The sequence below is a fragment of the Uloborus diversus genome, chromosome 3 (genome assembly GCF_026930045.1).
Source record: "Uloborus diversus isolate 005 chromosome 3, Udiv.v.3.1, whole genome shotgun sequence".
Taxonomy (NCBI): Eukaryota; Metazoa; Arthropoda; class Arachnida; order Araneae; family Uloboridae; genus Uloborus; species Uloborus diversus.
This window is the reverse complement of record NC_072733.1, coordinates 55,284,215-55,300,339: the sequence shown is the minus strand read 5'-3', so window position 1 is coordinate 55,300,339 and position 16,125 is coordinate 55,284,215. Positions and strand designations below refer to the sequence as shown.

The 16,125-nt window shown below is 31.6% G+C and overlaps 1 protein-coding gene across 1 annotated transcript in view; it reads left to right on the top strand.

Moving 5' to 3' along the window:
* Nucleotides 1–15,867, top strand: part of LOC129218753 (histone-lysine N-methyltransferase NSD2-like) — a 136,349-nt gene extending 120,482 nt beyond the window's left edge. The window contains exons 7-8 of the mRNA XM_054853076.1: nucleotides 8,307–8,487; nucleotides 15,656–15,867. Of these exons, the coding sequence (XP_054709051.1) occupies nucleotides 8,307–8,487; nucleotides 15,656–15,867 (393 nt within the window). The remainder of the gene's footprint in view (nucleotides 1–8,306; nucleotides 8,488–15,655) is intronic.
* Nucleotides 15,868–16,125: the final 258 nt, after the last annotated feature.

Genomic DNA, 16,125 nt, shown 5'->3' with positions numbered 1-16,125 from the left:
TCCTTTTGCACCTTGTAAACATTTTGATGTTTTTGACAATTGGAAGTTATTTTGACATATGCTACTATAAATTAGCTTATTTTTCGTTTAATTTCAATAATTAACGAAGGAATTATTTTGGAAGCCATGGCAACATTGAACTTAATCGGATTTCGCGGAAAAATGCTTCTCGCGTTGGAAATTTCAATCCTTTTGCATCTTGTAAATATTTTGATGTTTTCCACAATTGGAAGTTATTTTGACATATGCTACCTTAGTTTAGCTTATTTTTCGTTTAATTTCAATAATTAACGAAGGAAATATTTTGAAAACAATAACAACATTGAGCTTATTCGGACTTCGCGGAAAATAATTTCAATCCTTTTGCATCTTGTAAACATTTAGATGTTTTTGACAATTGGAAGTTATTTTGACGTATACTACTTTAGATTAGCTTATTTTTCATTTAATTTCAATAATTAACGTAGGAATTATTTTGGAAACCATGGTAACATTGAACTTACTCGGACTTCGCGGAAAATTGCTTTTAATGTTTGAAATTTCAATCTTTTTGAATCATGTAAATATTAAAATATTTTGCCCAATCGAATGTTATTTTCCCATATTCCAACTTAGATTAGCATGTTTTAGGTTTAATTTAGTAGAAAATAAATAAATTTATTTTATGGGAAGCATGCCAACATTGAACTTGGTTCGTGAAAATTTGCTTCTCTGAGCTTTCAATCATTTTGCATCTTATAAATATTTTTATATTTATGGCAATTAGAAGTTATTTTGACATGTTACGTCAGATTAACTCGATTAAATTTTCACTTAAATAACTAAAAAATTAATATTTTTTGTGTTGTTTAATTCAAGCTTATTTAGTTTTCCAAACATAATTTTGATTATCATTAGCTTATTTTCGGTTATTACTGTTTTTTTGTGTGGGAGGGGGAGGGGTATTAAATTTAAACAATTGAGCATATAACATTTTAAAGTAGCGTCTGTATATGAAACAAAGTTGAATTAGGTAATTATATGAAGTTGAATTTGTACATCATTTCATTGTCATGATGCCTGCTGCTGTTGTTGTCGTGTGCCAAGTAGGCTGGCAATTTGAGGTGCACTGCTTCACTTTTCCAACTGTAGAGTAATTTGGTGTGAAGTCCGACTTCTACAGTACACACATGCCATAAGGACCCGTTTATAGGGGACAAGGACAGGAGAGAGAAAGTACTTCCATGCCCGAGCCGGGATTCGAACCCGGACCTTCCTATCGCAGTCAGACTTCTCTGACCACTAGACAAGGCAGGCGGCATGATGCCTGCTAAAGGGGGGAATTTGTTCCCCCCCCATAAAAGTTCAAAGCCCTGCAATCATGGATTATTTTTTTTAATGTAAGCTTTATGATTCTTGAAAATATACTTTGAATATGAAAATTGCAAAACTATGCCTCATGTGATCTGCTTCTCTTTGTGATTGAGAATTTCAGACATTTTTAGGGAAACTTTCAATACAGTAGATCTGTTTGGTGTGTGATGGATTCATATCGGTGGAGAAGGGATATAAATGCTATTAAAGAAGCATTACAATACAGAAAAACACAAAAATAATTTTAAACTATAGAAAGATGAAGCACAGCTTCATCTATCCTTCAGTGAGACTCCCAGCATCCCTGGTTCAATTCAAAATGTATCATTACGCCCATTTAGTTCTATTGAGGCTGCCTTAAGTGCTGCGCTAAGTGCCTCCCCCCCCCCTCCCATCCAAATGTTTGTGTAAATAATATTATTCAATGGATAAAAAGATCAGTTGTGCAGAAGGTGATAAAGGAATTGTATCATTAAAAATCAGTATTATGGTTAATTAACAAATTATTTTCAGGGATTTAGCAGCAGGCAGCTAATTTGCCTTTTGATGCTTCCTTGTGTTTAAATGAATAGTCCTCTCAAGATCCTCTTTTTAATCCTAACTGGTCCTCTTTAGTCCTCTTTTTGAATGAAATTGGTCCTCTTTTACCCTTTTCTAAAACTAAAATGTGTTGGGAGCCCTGCATTAGTTTCTAGAAAAGTGAAATTTTATCTGCACAATTGCATTCGATCCTCATTGATTTGGAGGCTTTGGTATGAACTTAAAGAAACGGTTTTGATTACTAAAATGCAGTTTCCTAACAACTTCTCATTTATTTATTTTGAAGTAATTTAAAAACCTATTTTAACTTAAATTTTCCAAAATGCATGTTTTTGTAAACAAGTGCAAGGTTCTATTTATTAATTTTTTTATGAAAGTAGTAAAAACTAACCCCCCCCCCCCTCACTTTTGTACTTTAAAACTTTGGGACAGTGGTGGCCACCAAGTTTTTTAGGTCTGGATTATTTTGCTTTAATGACCAAATATTTCTAAATCAAATATATATTTTACTGGGTGTCCTTCAAAGTCATGGGAAATCGTGGATTTCAACTATGATCGAATTTGGTACTGAAAAGTCAGGATTTTCAGGGGGGGAAAATGGTCAAAAAGTATCATATCAGAGATTTTTCTGAAAAAAAAAACAGTATACATTTAAATTTTTATTTTGCATACATTTAAATTTTTACCTGAACACTTTTTTCTAGAAAAGAAAAGGAAATTCACAATAATTTCTTTTTCACAAAAATAAAGAAAATTCACAAAAAATATTTTGCTGTTTCGCATAACGGGGACTTAAAAAATGAAACCTGGATTGACCCCTGATATTACTGTGACATGTGACTTTGATTTCAGCATAGCACATGTTTCAACAACTTGTAAAACTTTAAGTTTGGCTTTTACTGCATTGTCAAGTGATAACATAAATTAGAACAGAACTTCACGAATTTCATTCTACTGCACAGTTTGCCCATCGCAGTATCGGATCATGCAAAATCTTTCATTAAAAATTAGATTAGTGACACAACTATTTTAAGAAAGATTTGTGTTCATCTACAAAAAGTTTCGTCTATTTTTTTTTATTTTTAAAGAAGTATGCCTTAATATGTTTAGTACAAATTACAGTTTTACGCTCTTTTACTGTTTGTAAAATTGATTTTGTGTGTATTTTTAGACTTATTTATGCGTATGTATTGCACTTATGTCAGATAGTGTAATTACATGTTTTTAATCGAATAGTAGTATTGCATTTTGAAAAAAAATGTCATACTGGCGAGCTTTGTTATCGAAATTCCTGTATATCCTTTTTTTTTTTTCAAAATATTCCTATATTATTTCGAAAAATTCCTATATTGTTTGCAGAAAATTCCTATATTTTCCATCGAATTCCTATATTTTTTTCAGAAAATTCCTATATTTTCCTATATTTTTGTTGGCAAATGTCACTTCTATCCCTGTAATTCTGAATTTGTTAATGTAGAAGATACTGCAATACTTTGTTCAGTTTCCATCCTTGACTCTTTAAGATGTAATAACTAGGGTTTTAATCCTGCAACGAATTCAGTCCCACAGGATTTTGAGATTGAGGAGGAGACAATCCCACAGGATTGATTTTACTCTTCTAAAAGTTAAATTTTAGAGTCAAATAGAAAAAAGTTGTGCTTTTTAGGAAATACTGATGTTGTTAATTGGATTAATAGTTTTTTCGAATTCCATACACCATTTATATAGTACTGCAAAGTCACATACAAATTAACAGTTATCGTTTGTATGCAAAAGTGTGCCCTTCGCTTCATATAGCATGGGAAGGGAAAAACGAGTGCTATGGCCCCATACTGCAGTTAGTTTTACCGAGTGTAAATAACTGGATGGTTAGCAAAAGATCCAATAAGCATCATGTCCTTCTAAAATAGATTTTTCTTTAGGAATTCATGCTTGGCTTTTGCTCAAGAATTGCAAATTTTGGACAAAAACAATGTCTTTTTGATTTTTGTATTGCTGTATCCAATTTAAATTACGCAGCCTTGTTGCTGCATTAACAATGGTCATTGTATCAGTGCATTTGATATATTACCAGACCTGCCAACTCTCCCGTTTTTCACGGGAGACTCCCGTTTTTTACTCCATTCTCCCGGTTGTACGTTTGAGTATCCATTTCTCCCGTTTTTTTAATTTTTTCGGGTTTTTTTTTCTTTTTTTTAAAATTAAACTTAATTTTCTTCCTTAAAATAGTTACTCACAGCCCTAATAGATGGCGTGGCTAGCAGAGCAAACCCGCACTGCTCAGTGAGCTCACGTTCGACGAGCACGACCGGTTAGTTAATCACGTGACAGCTAATGATCACGTGCTCCAATCAATCAACTGCTTAGAATGGTAACGGATGCGGTAACCGGTTGATCATAGAACGCTGCGGTCAGTAACCGGTTACTTACCGATCGACCGGTGAGGTTCGTCGAACGCAACGTGAGCGGCAAACATCCGATGGGTGCGTTCGGAGTGTCGACCGAAATGCTTCTGGAGATTAAAGGTCAAGATTCACGGTCGCCACGTGGCGACTTAAAAAAACGTCCTCAGTCGCCATTTTCCCCCATGTTATTCCTAACAAAAAAAAAAAAAAATAAAATCACTTGGATGCAGACAATCAATGGACAATCAATGGAAGCAGACTCCTGAGGATAAACACTGAGAGGAGGGGAGGAGGTGATCAAGGGAAGATCGTTTTTTTTTTTTTTTTTTTTGTTGACCAGAACGGCAATACTTTCAAGTTACAAGTGAAACATAGGCACCATATTTGGTCACTCACAAGATGGAAGTAGGCAAGATACTTCAGCGCTTTAGTTACCAAAAACAAACTAGAATTTGGTGTTTATTCAAATGCAAACTAATGAAAATAATGCAAATTGTGCTGTGAAGCATTTTATTTATTTATTATTATTATTTTAATTACTTAAAATAGATTTATTGAGAAATGAAAAATTTTGTATTTAAAATTTCATCTTATCCTTATTGCATTGGACGCTACTGTGCTAAAAACTATAACAGTTCAATTAAATTGATGTTTAATGAGGATTTTTTATTTTATAATTATTTTTATACTACAAATTCAAAAACCTAAATCTTTATTTTTAGCGCAGTCGCCATATTTGGTCACTTCCAAGATGGAAGTAGACAAGATTCTCTAAGTGCCTAAGTTTCCAAAAACAGAATTAGATGTCTATTGCAATACAATTCAAACTATTGAACATCCCACAAAAAGTTCCGTATTGTTTCCCCCTGGATAATTAATTATTTTCTTGAAAAATTCAAAATTTTTTCCTTCACATTTTTTCTTCATATTTTATCCTTAATGCTTTGGACGCTAATGGGCTAAAAGCTAATTTTTTCATCTAAATTATTGTGTTTTGAGGGTTTTTAATTATTAATAATTACTTTTATGCAATAAATTCAAAAATCTATTATCTGAAATTTTTCGCATAGTCGCCATGTTTGGTCATTCGCAAGATGGAAGAAGACAAGAATATTAATTGCCTAAGTTTCCAAAAACAGAATTGGATGCTAATCTCAATTCAAACTACTAAAAATAACGTAAAAAGTGCCAGAAATAATGTTTTTTTTTTTTAACTTAGTTATTTTCTGGAAAAGGGAAATTTTATCAGCAAAATTGTATTTGATTCTCACTGCTTTAGAGGCTTTGCCGATAAACTAAAACTATTTCATCTAAAATGCAGTTCTTCTCATGGATTTGTTTATCAATTGATTTTGAAAAAAGAAAAATAAAGAAATAAAAACGTATTTTAACTTAAATTTTGCAAAATGCATGTTTATAGCTTTTAAAATTTACTTTGTAAAGCTTTATATATATATATATATATATATATATATATATATATATATATATATATATATATATATATATATATATATATATATAAAAGCAGAAAAAATACCCCCTCCCCCCATTTTATTTTTCAAAACTCGGCGAGATGGTGGCCACTAAGTGTTTTGGGTCTAGTGGCCACTGGCCACTTAGAAATTTTCTGAATCTTGTCCTTTACCGGAGATTGTATTTTGGTTTAACTCTACGTTCGCACTTCCACTTCTATCTCACGCATGCGCCGTTGCCGTTTTCGCGGTATCGTTCAGTTTTCAGACGCATGCTAACTGCGCCGCGTGTTTTCATCTTGATCTACAGCGTGCGTTGTAGTTTAACATTCATCTTTAGCGATGTCTGAAAAAAAGAAATATCTACAAACAAAAAGAGCGATTATACGAGTGAATTCTCTTTCATGAAAAAATTAAATGAATACTTGTTATAACAGTGTTTTTTACTTATTATAGCATCGTTTAAAATCTCCCTTTTTCTCCCTTAAAGCTTTGACTGGATCTCCCGTTTTTTCTTTTCATAAGGTTGGCAAGTCTGTATTACAGCAGGTAGTGAACGCTGATTGGTTTCACCAGCTTTCAGTAAAAGTTTTTGGATAACTTTGCTAATTTTACCTCTCACTTAATAGAGACATTCGAAAACTTGAGTCGCTTAACGTCTTCCTGTGTTTCATCATCCAAGTTTCTGTCGCCTCTTTTAGAGTCATGCCGAATACTGCAGATAAGTCGGCTAATTCATCCAGCATAATTTTCAATGTACCACCCATAATTATAACATCAGCTTTACCGTGATGAAGATTCACACACAACTTCACGGTGATTGAAGCTGGCACTTTCTACAGGTTAGAGAGCAAATAATGTTAGGTTACGTCAATCTGTAATGCACTTTCTCATTTTTTTTTCTAAATAGTAAATTTCTGGCTTTCAAATTTTAGTGGTGGTTTTCGAAAACGTTTATAGTTCAACTATCGTAACAACTTCTAAATGGCTGAACGTATGAAAACAAAAATCGTCCATCGTTCATGACATGAAACACAAAGTTTTCTTGCTCTCCATGCAGAAATACAAGGAAGGTGATTCGAACTTCAAATGATGTTTGTGAAAACACTCATTTTATGAACGGCTAAAGTTGGAAAACTTGGAAAAACGTTTGAATAGGAAATCTTTGCAGGATTTTGCTCGCTATCCCGCAGGATTAATCCCACTAAACATCATACAGGATCCCACATTGATCAGGATTTCGGGATTGGAAACCCTAGTAATAACTGAAGGATTTTTTTAAAAATCATGTTTCAGTTTATTTGTAAACTTTTTTGCACAAAAGTAGTAGGCGCAATAGTTTCTGATCATTTCAAGGGAAACCCAATCCCTGATTAGATTGAACAATACCTAGTCTATAAAGCTATTATATCCTTTCAATACATTCATAATGGGCGGGGGGGGGGGGGGACTTGTAATGTTTTTAAAATAAAAACTTGTGTTCTCTGAATGGTATGTAAAATCCTAGATCTTTTATTTTAACTTTTAAAAGTGAAATAGCTATTGATCTTATTTCTTTAAAGATGTCATGGCTAAATTTTAAAATTTAGTTTTAAACTGTAGAATAAAACACATTGAGATGTTTAGAAAGACATGTGAATGCATAACATTTTGGCATTTGAAGGAAACTCTTTTGATGAATTTAGCTCTTTTGCTAAAGAACTTGTGTACTCAGGTTAAACCATGCCTGATTGATTCTGATAGCAATTAGTAATTGATAATGTAAACAGCGATCACATTGAGCAAATACTCCTGCATTTTGTCTATAACTACAATGTATATGTAATAAGAACTTAGAATATACACAGGCAAAAAATAAAATCCTAACTCGGAGAGAGAGAAAAAAATGACTTGAAATTGTAGTACCCCCTCCCCCGTGTGTCCCATGACTCTTATTTTATACAGGCTGGGACATGAACGTAGGCTTTTTTTTTCCTTCAAATAACTCGTGTTGTTGAATTCATTTCAGAAATAGTTCTTTTCAGAAGTAAAGTGTAGTTGCTTAAAAAATGAAAAATGAAATTTCGTATCAACTTGCACAAAAATTCATTTACAGCACAGATTTTGTAGTTTTTAACTACTTGTCCAGGGTTAGTCACAAATGCTTGGTATGCTGTACGCAGCTTGTGAACCATTGACTGTTAACAATTAAGTTTCCTGATTTTAGTACAAGTCAAATGACATTGGATTAAGTTTATACCTGGTAAATCCCTTTGCCACAGGCCGTGCCGTAAGATGGTTTGAATGACAAAAGGCTAAGTGCCCTCGGCTTAAAATTGCTTTGTGTGTTTCTTCACTCAGAAAGGTTTACTTTCTTTTTTTACTAGGTTTTTAGGTAAACTTATAGAGATTTAACACTATTCTAAGACCTCATATATTTTGGTATTTCTTTTAATTTTTTTAATAACTTTTACTGTATTTGGAGTGAATTACAATTCTGAGGAGAGAGGTACAATTGTTAAAAATCTAAAAAGACTTGTTTTTTCATTTTTAGAAGATGAGAATTAAAAAGAAAAAAATGTTATCTGATGGAGACTTTGACGATGTGTGTAAAATATGTAAAAAGGATATGGTAGATTTTTCATGTTCTGGAAATTGTCTGCAATCCTATCATATTGGATGTGTAGGATTACTTTCTGTTCCAAAAGTTTTCAAATGTTCGGAGTGTGACTCGGGTAAGAAATTTTTACTTAACCTTTTAAGTGCCATGTTCCCAAATAGGAACATCAATTTTAAAAAAATGTCATAAAATGCTTTGCTCTTAAGGCTATGAAAAAAATTTGTTTTTGTTATTAAAAGTAGACTTGATTTTTTGAATGGAAAATAATTTTCCCCTAATAATAATTGTAGGCAATAAAAATTCACAAAAGTCTTTTTGTCGATTTTAATGGAGATTAAAAAATATATATATAGACATTTTTTTTAAAAAGCATAATATTTATGAAATTTCAGAGCAATAATAAATAAGGATCTTAATAACAAATAAATAATGAATAAATACCTTTGTGCTGAAAATTAAAATAATCAGTTATGCAATGTATTGAAGCACAAAACATGCAAATTATTGCAGACATGTGTTTCGGTGTTACAGGGAACACCTTTTTCAATGCAAAGAAGTGTGAGCTTCTGGATGAAAAGTCAGCCGAGAAAAGCAACATGCTGGAACAGGAGATAGTAGAAATACCAAAAATCAGAAATTAAACAAAACAAAAAAAGATAAAATGACAAATTTATTACATAATTCCATTAGGAAAAAAGCCGTTAAGTACTAAATTTCCAAGAAAACCCATAAACAATGCAAATAGTCCAAAAATGAAACCAATCTAAATAAATTAGCAATAATTTTACCAGTGGGAAAAACTAAGTCTAGAAGCAATGTATCAAATGGAGAAATGGAGAAAAAAAAAAGCGAAGGATAAACAAATAGGAATTAGTTGATCACAAAACGAAATAAGAAAGCAAAAAATGAAAAAAATAAAAGTAAGAGATGTACCACGTTTACATAAAAATAGTAGAAGAACTAAACCTATTTTAAAAATGATGTCCATACACAAGAAAAATAAGGAATTGCAGTAAAATCATTAACTATATTAGACTGGTTCCTCAGGATGTGGAAAGATTCCCAAAAATCAAGATCCAACGAATTGGGGCATTTTTGGATAATTTGATAAGAGTTAAAATCAAAAGAGTAGTTAGAATCCCAACAGTGTTGAGCAATGCTGGATTTATTCAGCTGTTGTTTTTTCACATAGCTTTGATGCTCTTTTAAGCGAAATTTCAAAGAACGGCGGGTCTGTCCAATGTATCCGAGTCCGCAATTGCAAACAATTTTATAGATACCACAACAATTTAGAGGGTGAATAGAATCTGTAAGAGAAGAGAACGAAAGTTTATTAATGTGAGAAAACACCACTTGGAATTGGAATCACTTCAGAATCTTAGCAACCTGAAAACTAATACCAGGAAAGAAAGGCAGAACAACCAAACTTTTAGTGTTGAAAGTTCTATTAAGAACAATATTTTGAGATTTTTTGCGAAGTTTTTTATAAATGGAATCAACCAAGGTGCGTGGATAGTCTCTATCAACAGCCACAGCTCGCTCTTAAATAATTAAGTTCCGCATTAAGAAGCTCAGGTGTAAAACAAATATCCATTGCACAATAAACAAATGTGTTGAAAGCAGAATATTTTTGATTAGGAGGGTGAGACGATAATCTGTGTAGGGGGGTAAGGAAGCAGCAAAAAAAAAAACAACAAACAGCAACTAGGTTTTGAAACTACGATAAACCGTAGTTTCAAAACCTGACTCAGTTCGAGAAACGAGAACATCCAGAAATGGAAGGCAATTATTCTGTTCTTTTTCCCAAGAGAATTGAATATGAGGATCAGTGGAATTTAAAATAGATAAAGCTTCATCAATGCTAAGTTGATCGTGGTTCATAAGAACAAAACAGTCGTCAACATAGCGAACATAGAATTGAAACTGTAGTTTCTGAAACAACTTGATCTCAAAGTAATGCATGTAAATATCACTAAGGATGGAGCTAAGTGGGTTTCCCATAGCTAGACCATCTGACATAGTATAAAATTTATCATTAAAAACAAAAGAACATTGCTTTAGACAAGTATGCATGAGGAAAACTAAATTCTCAATTTCCTTATACGTAAAATGAAATTCAGAAAGTCTACTCTGAAGGCATAACAATGAACCCTCGACTGGAACATTCGTAAATAATGCGTTCACATCAACAGAAACCATAGAAGAATTATGTGGACCGAAATTCTGAATTTTTTTTGTCAAAATCGATAGAATTTTTTACAGTAAATACGTTATGACTCATAAGAGGAGAAAACACAGAGAGACTAAATATTTCGCAAGTTTATAAGAAGCCATACCAATATTGGAAACAATCGGCCTGAAAAGAATGCCAGCTTTATGTACCTTGGGTAAAGCATAAAATCTAGCATAATTTGTAATAGAAGGAATAACAGAGCGTTTAATATTTAATGGAATAGACTGAACAGACTTGACAGCAGAAGAAATATTTAACTCATTATAACTAGGATCATTAAAAATCTCTAAGTATGGACCAGAAGAAATCAAATAATTAGTTTTGTCAACATAAGTCAGGAACAACAATTTGACCATCCTTGTCAGCTTTGGTAACAACTATATCTGAATTAAAAATTAAATTCTTTACAGTATGACTAGCAGTATTAGTAAAGACGGGTTTGGAAATTCTAGAATTAAAGTCCACATTGGAGGCAATAAGATGCCTAACGCAATCTTTTTGAGTGGAAGATATGGCACTAAATTTTAAAGGCTTTCTCAGTAGGAGCAATACGCATAGAATAAGAAGGTTTGCTGGCCAGAGAATAATTATTATTGCGTTTTAGAGCATTAATTTGAGAGCTGTTAAAAGGAACACTAGAAATATTAACGGCAACACTTTTATTAACCACTGGTAAATTTTCCGATGGAACAACTTTCGAATTTTTAAAGTTGAGCTAATTTCTTTTTCAAAATAAGTTGATGATTCTCCGAAGAACAAAGGATTCTTGACCAAGAAGTTCTATCAACATCATCAAAATCAGAAATAGAATTTGAAATAGAGAGATGCAAATCATAGAGCTCACGTTCAATAAACAAGAGGCGTTTCCTAGTTTCTTGGATCGAAGCTCTAAGTAGAGTCAATTTTGACCGAAAGATAACTTTATCAATTTTTACAGAGCATAGTAAGTTACATTTCAAAGAAATAAAATTCGGAATAATTTTCCTGCATCTACATTCTTGAAGAAATTTTAAATGATTCAAAAAGCGAAACTTCTTAATACGAAAAATTTTCCAGGGAGGAGTTCTTGCCAGGAAAGTACACGATCAAGGAAATATGCAAAAAAATCCAACTTGGTTGCATTCACAAGGTTGCTATTTCAGCCAAAAAGCGACTAAAATGTAAAAAATCTTACTGATGTTAAAAAAAAAACGGAAAAAAAAACAGCTTTAGCTTCAAGTATCATCTGCTGAACTTATCTAACTTCGAACTCACTTAGGTCTGCCAAATTACGGGAAAAGTTGCTAATTAATAACCATTACAATTATATGGGTGCTAATTACGGATTCAAATTCCAATTAATTGGCTGTTGATAATTGGCCGAATGATCCTAATGATTAATTTTAATACTTCCAATTTCTCCATCATATTTTTATCTTATGATTTGAATTTCAGAAATAGTTAATAGTTAATTTCTAAGAAAAAATTTATTTTTCTCCAGTTTCCTAATTTTCCCAAAGTAATTTCAAAATATCATCCAATTTCTTTGACTGACTTTTCATATTATTGTTTAATAAATTATGTTAACGAAACATGAAAATTTAAAATTATTAGGGTTTAGCCTGAGGTCAGCAGGTTAATTTAGAAGCACTTTAAATTTAAATTTATTTTTACATTTTTAGTCACCATTTAATCTTTATTCATTATAAAACTTTCATTTTTTGTCCAACGCTTTTATTTTTTATAATTTTAAGATTATCTAAAAGCACTATGCTAAAGAAGAAAAGCATCAACCTGTGAAAAATGTTGCAACGTTGTTTACATATGTATAGTTAATCAAAGTAGAAAAAAATAAATTAAAAAAAAAAACATAACTTCAACCATCAGTTTGTATAAAAAAAATCACTAACTATTATGTATGTACATATTTTTTTTAATCAAATGATATTAAATAATAATTTTTTGTTAATCCAAAAATTAATAATTTAAAAGAGTAAGTTGTAAAATGTATGATGTAATCCTATGTATAGTAAGAGGAAACAAAATTACTGAAAAAAAAAGACTTATCATCAAAGTTGGGATGAGGGTACTTAACTTAAGCTCATTAGCTAGTCCTTTGTGTTTCATTCAGTTTTATGCACTATGTTTTTACTCTATGCACTTTCATACTACATGCTATAGGGTCATTCCATGTCAAGTCATCCAAAATTTGAGAAAATTTTTCACTCACATTTTTGTATTTCTTAGAAATCTGGCTCATCGATTATACCCTTCAAGGTAGTCAAAAGTCCAAATTTTTAGATTTTTAGCTCTTTTATTTTCTTATTTATGAGACTTTTGGACTTTTTGGAAAAACCCTCTCTTTTTTTATGGATGCTTGAACATAAAATAGATGAAAACTCATCACCAAATATAGATAGAAAGATTTAGTAAAAGCACTTTTAAGTACATTAAGTGCTGTTTAACTGTTAAATATAATATGCAACATAACTAATTTTGTAAAAATTTTCATTTTTTTAAATTTAATTTTAAATTTTTTTAGAAAACATGATTTTTTTTTTCAGTAAGTCCCAAAAATATTTGTGAATTTATCTTTATTTTTGCAAAATTTCAAGTTGGGATCTCAATGGATCATATTTTTATGAATTTTTGAATGAAATTTGATTTAAGAAATAATGATATTTTTCAGATTATATTTAGTTAAATATGGGATTCTCTTCCTGGGGGTGACGGTGAAATGAGTAGTAACTATGACTATGCTTGAAATGAACTGGCATTAACTTGTAGATTGGTAAGCTGCTGCTCTCCCCACCACCCGGTATCACCACTTACTATTATTATTATTTTTATTAAAAAAAAAAAAAACTTATTTAAATGTGATACATGTTCTTCTTTAAAACCAGACAAAGTATATCCCTCCCCACCCATACATACAATTAACACTATACTAGTATCACTTCTTCCCTGGGGATTGAATTGAGAATTATTTTTACCCTATATATTTTCTTCTTTTTCAGATCAAGTGTTTCTTTTTAGATTATAACTTCACAAAGTGTACTTGATTAATTCAATATCTGATAAGGAAAGTTATGATTCATTATATTCCCTACCCCAGCACCAACCCTCAATTTCGAAAGGAGGAAAGAAATAGTTTTTCCCCAAGATCATAGCAAAATTGTGTTTACCCCATGTTGTTTTAATGTTTTTCCATTCTTTTCACACAAAACTACAAATAAATTAAAGTATCAAATCATATGTCTGTCCACACATAACTTTCTACAACATCTGAGGTGCTGTTTTTTCTTTTCTTTATTGCTTGTTTTCTTTTTATTTTCTATTGTGAAGGAGAGTAATGCAACAAAATCTGTCTATACATATATTAAAAGCAGTTATAGATAAAAAAACATTTGCTCTTTTGAGCATAACCTTCCATGTTAAGCTTCATTCCAGATTGCCCCCCTTCCCATCACTCCTCCATCCCACTTTCCAAAAAAAAAAGTTGCCAATGAGTGTGGTTCTATTCAGTGATGTTCCCATCAATTTTTCTGAGGGTATACTCCCAGTAATCCATTATGCACAATATGTGTATGCATCATATACATAATATGTCTAAAAATAATTGAGAGCATACAACGTATCTAGAATGTACCCCTAGTGCATTTTGTCTGTTGAAGTTTACCCAACTTTTAGTGTTTGAATGCTAAGCAACGTCATTGCAATGAGGTGAAACTATGATGAACCTCCCCTCCCCTCCCCATCACCCCCCGGTACATCAGTGGATGCAATGAGAAATAAGAGAGATTAAAATACGAGCTGACCTCAAGCGTATCATTTTTACACCATAAGCTCTATCTGTTTGAAGACATTAGTTGTTTGCCATCGTAATTTTCATATTTCGCCTATATTTGTATTGAATAGAGCTTAACTTAAAAAGAAAGTTATATGAATTGACGATAACCGCCAAGTTAGTAATTCCTTTGCTTTTTCTGGCTGCCGAGAATGTCTCGTGGATGAACGTTATAGATTTCAAAGAGATTATTGCTGTAATACTTCAAAAGCACTTATATTTGCAAAATTTGAAGATATCGGTGATTTTGCGAATTGAAAATTTCGTAAATTTTATAGAAACAGACCTAAAGTTGAAAAACAAAACTATTTCGCGAAGCTTAAATTTTCGTGAAGAAAAAGTTTCCTGAGAAAACTACTATTGCAACTACTTTAGCCTAAATTAAGACAAAAACAACTGTTTTGTATAATTCCAGAATGGGTCACACTCAAGAAAGCCCCTTTTTTAAGATCCCATTTTCCCTTAGGATAAACTGAGTTCCAGTTGTGAGCCTTATTTTTTTACATCATATACAAGAATAATAAGATTTTGAGGAATAGTATTATTTCATTGACTTTCATAAAACATACAATCTGGCCATGTAATGTGAAATTCCAAAACACTTCAAAAATTTTGCAAAATTTATGCAAACTGAAAAATTTAACAAAGATGCTAGAAATTTTATTTTTAATCAGGATATAATGTTCAAGCCATATGGAACAACTTTACATACTATGCTATTCTTTTATGATAGCTAAACTGTGGCTTTAATCAAATATTAAATGTTACTCTGCTTGTAAGGTATTTAAAATTTGTTTTGCTGTTTTTGTTTCATCTTGGCTAATTAACATATCTGTATTTTAAAGCCAGGCTAAAATAAGTCACGTTACCACTACTTTGCAGGTAATGCTTAAAACATTTGTCTAGTGCATACAAGGATTGGGACTCATACTCTTGCGCACTGGTGTTTAAATTTCAAAGTTTCTTTTATACATTGTTCTGGCTCAGTACTAAGACTTTACTTACATTCCAGTAATAACTTGAAAATCGCCATTTTTTGACTCTGTTTAGTCGGACCATAAGGTACAAAATTGTACCTGTAGTGACTTTTGTTTTAGTTAAATGAAAAAGCAATCACTTAAGACACTAAGTTAAGTTCCCCCTCATACAAATGTGAATTTTAACCCATGTATACTGCTTAAACTTTTGAAAATGTTTAATGATATGATTTTTCCTTTCCACTAGGTAATTTTGCTTGTTTTATCTGTAAAAAGTCGAATGGTTTAATTAAAAAATGCAAGTATTCAAAATGCCGAAAATTCTATCATGATAAATGCCTTAACAAATACTGCTACACAAGAATTCGTAATAGCTCTTCAGATAAAATATGCGGATTTCATTCCTGTTTGACATGCTACTCAGAAAATGCAGAAAACATCATGTCTTTCAAAGGTTAGTTGAAGTTATATATTTGTTAGTGTTTGTTGAAAGATTTTAGCTGAAAACTAAATTGACTGCTGACTATTTGATATTTTGTGCTATGTAGGGATTGCAGTACCCGTATTCAGTATTTCTAAAATGTGATACCTTAATACCAATACTAGAAATTTCTCAAAAAATGATAAAAAACATATCATTTTGTCGCCATGTTTCATAATTTTGTGCAGACATTGTATTATTCATGAAAACAAATTGTGAACAAATATAAGATGAAG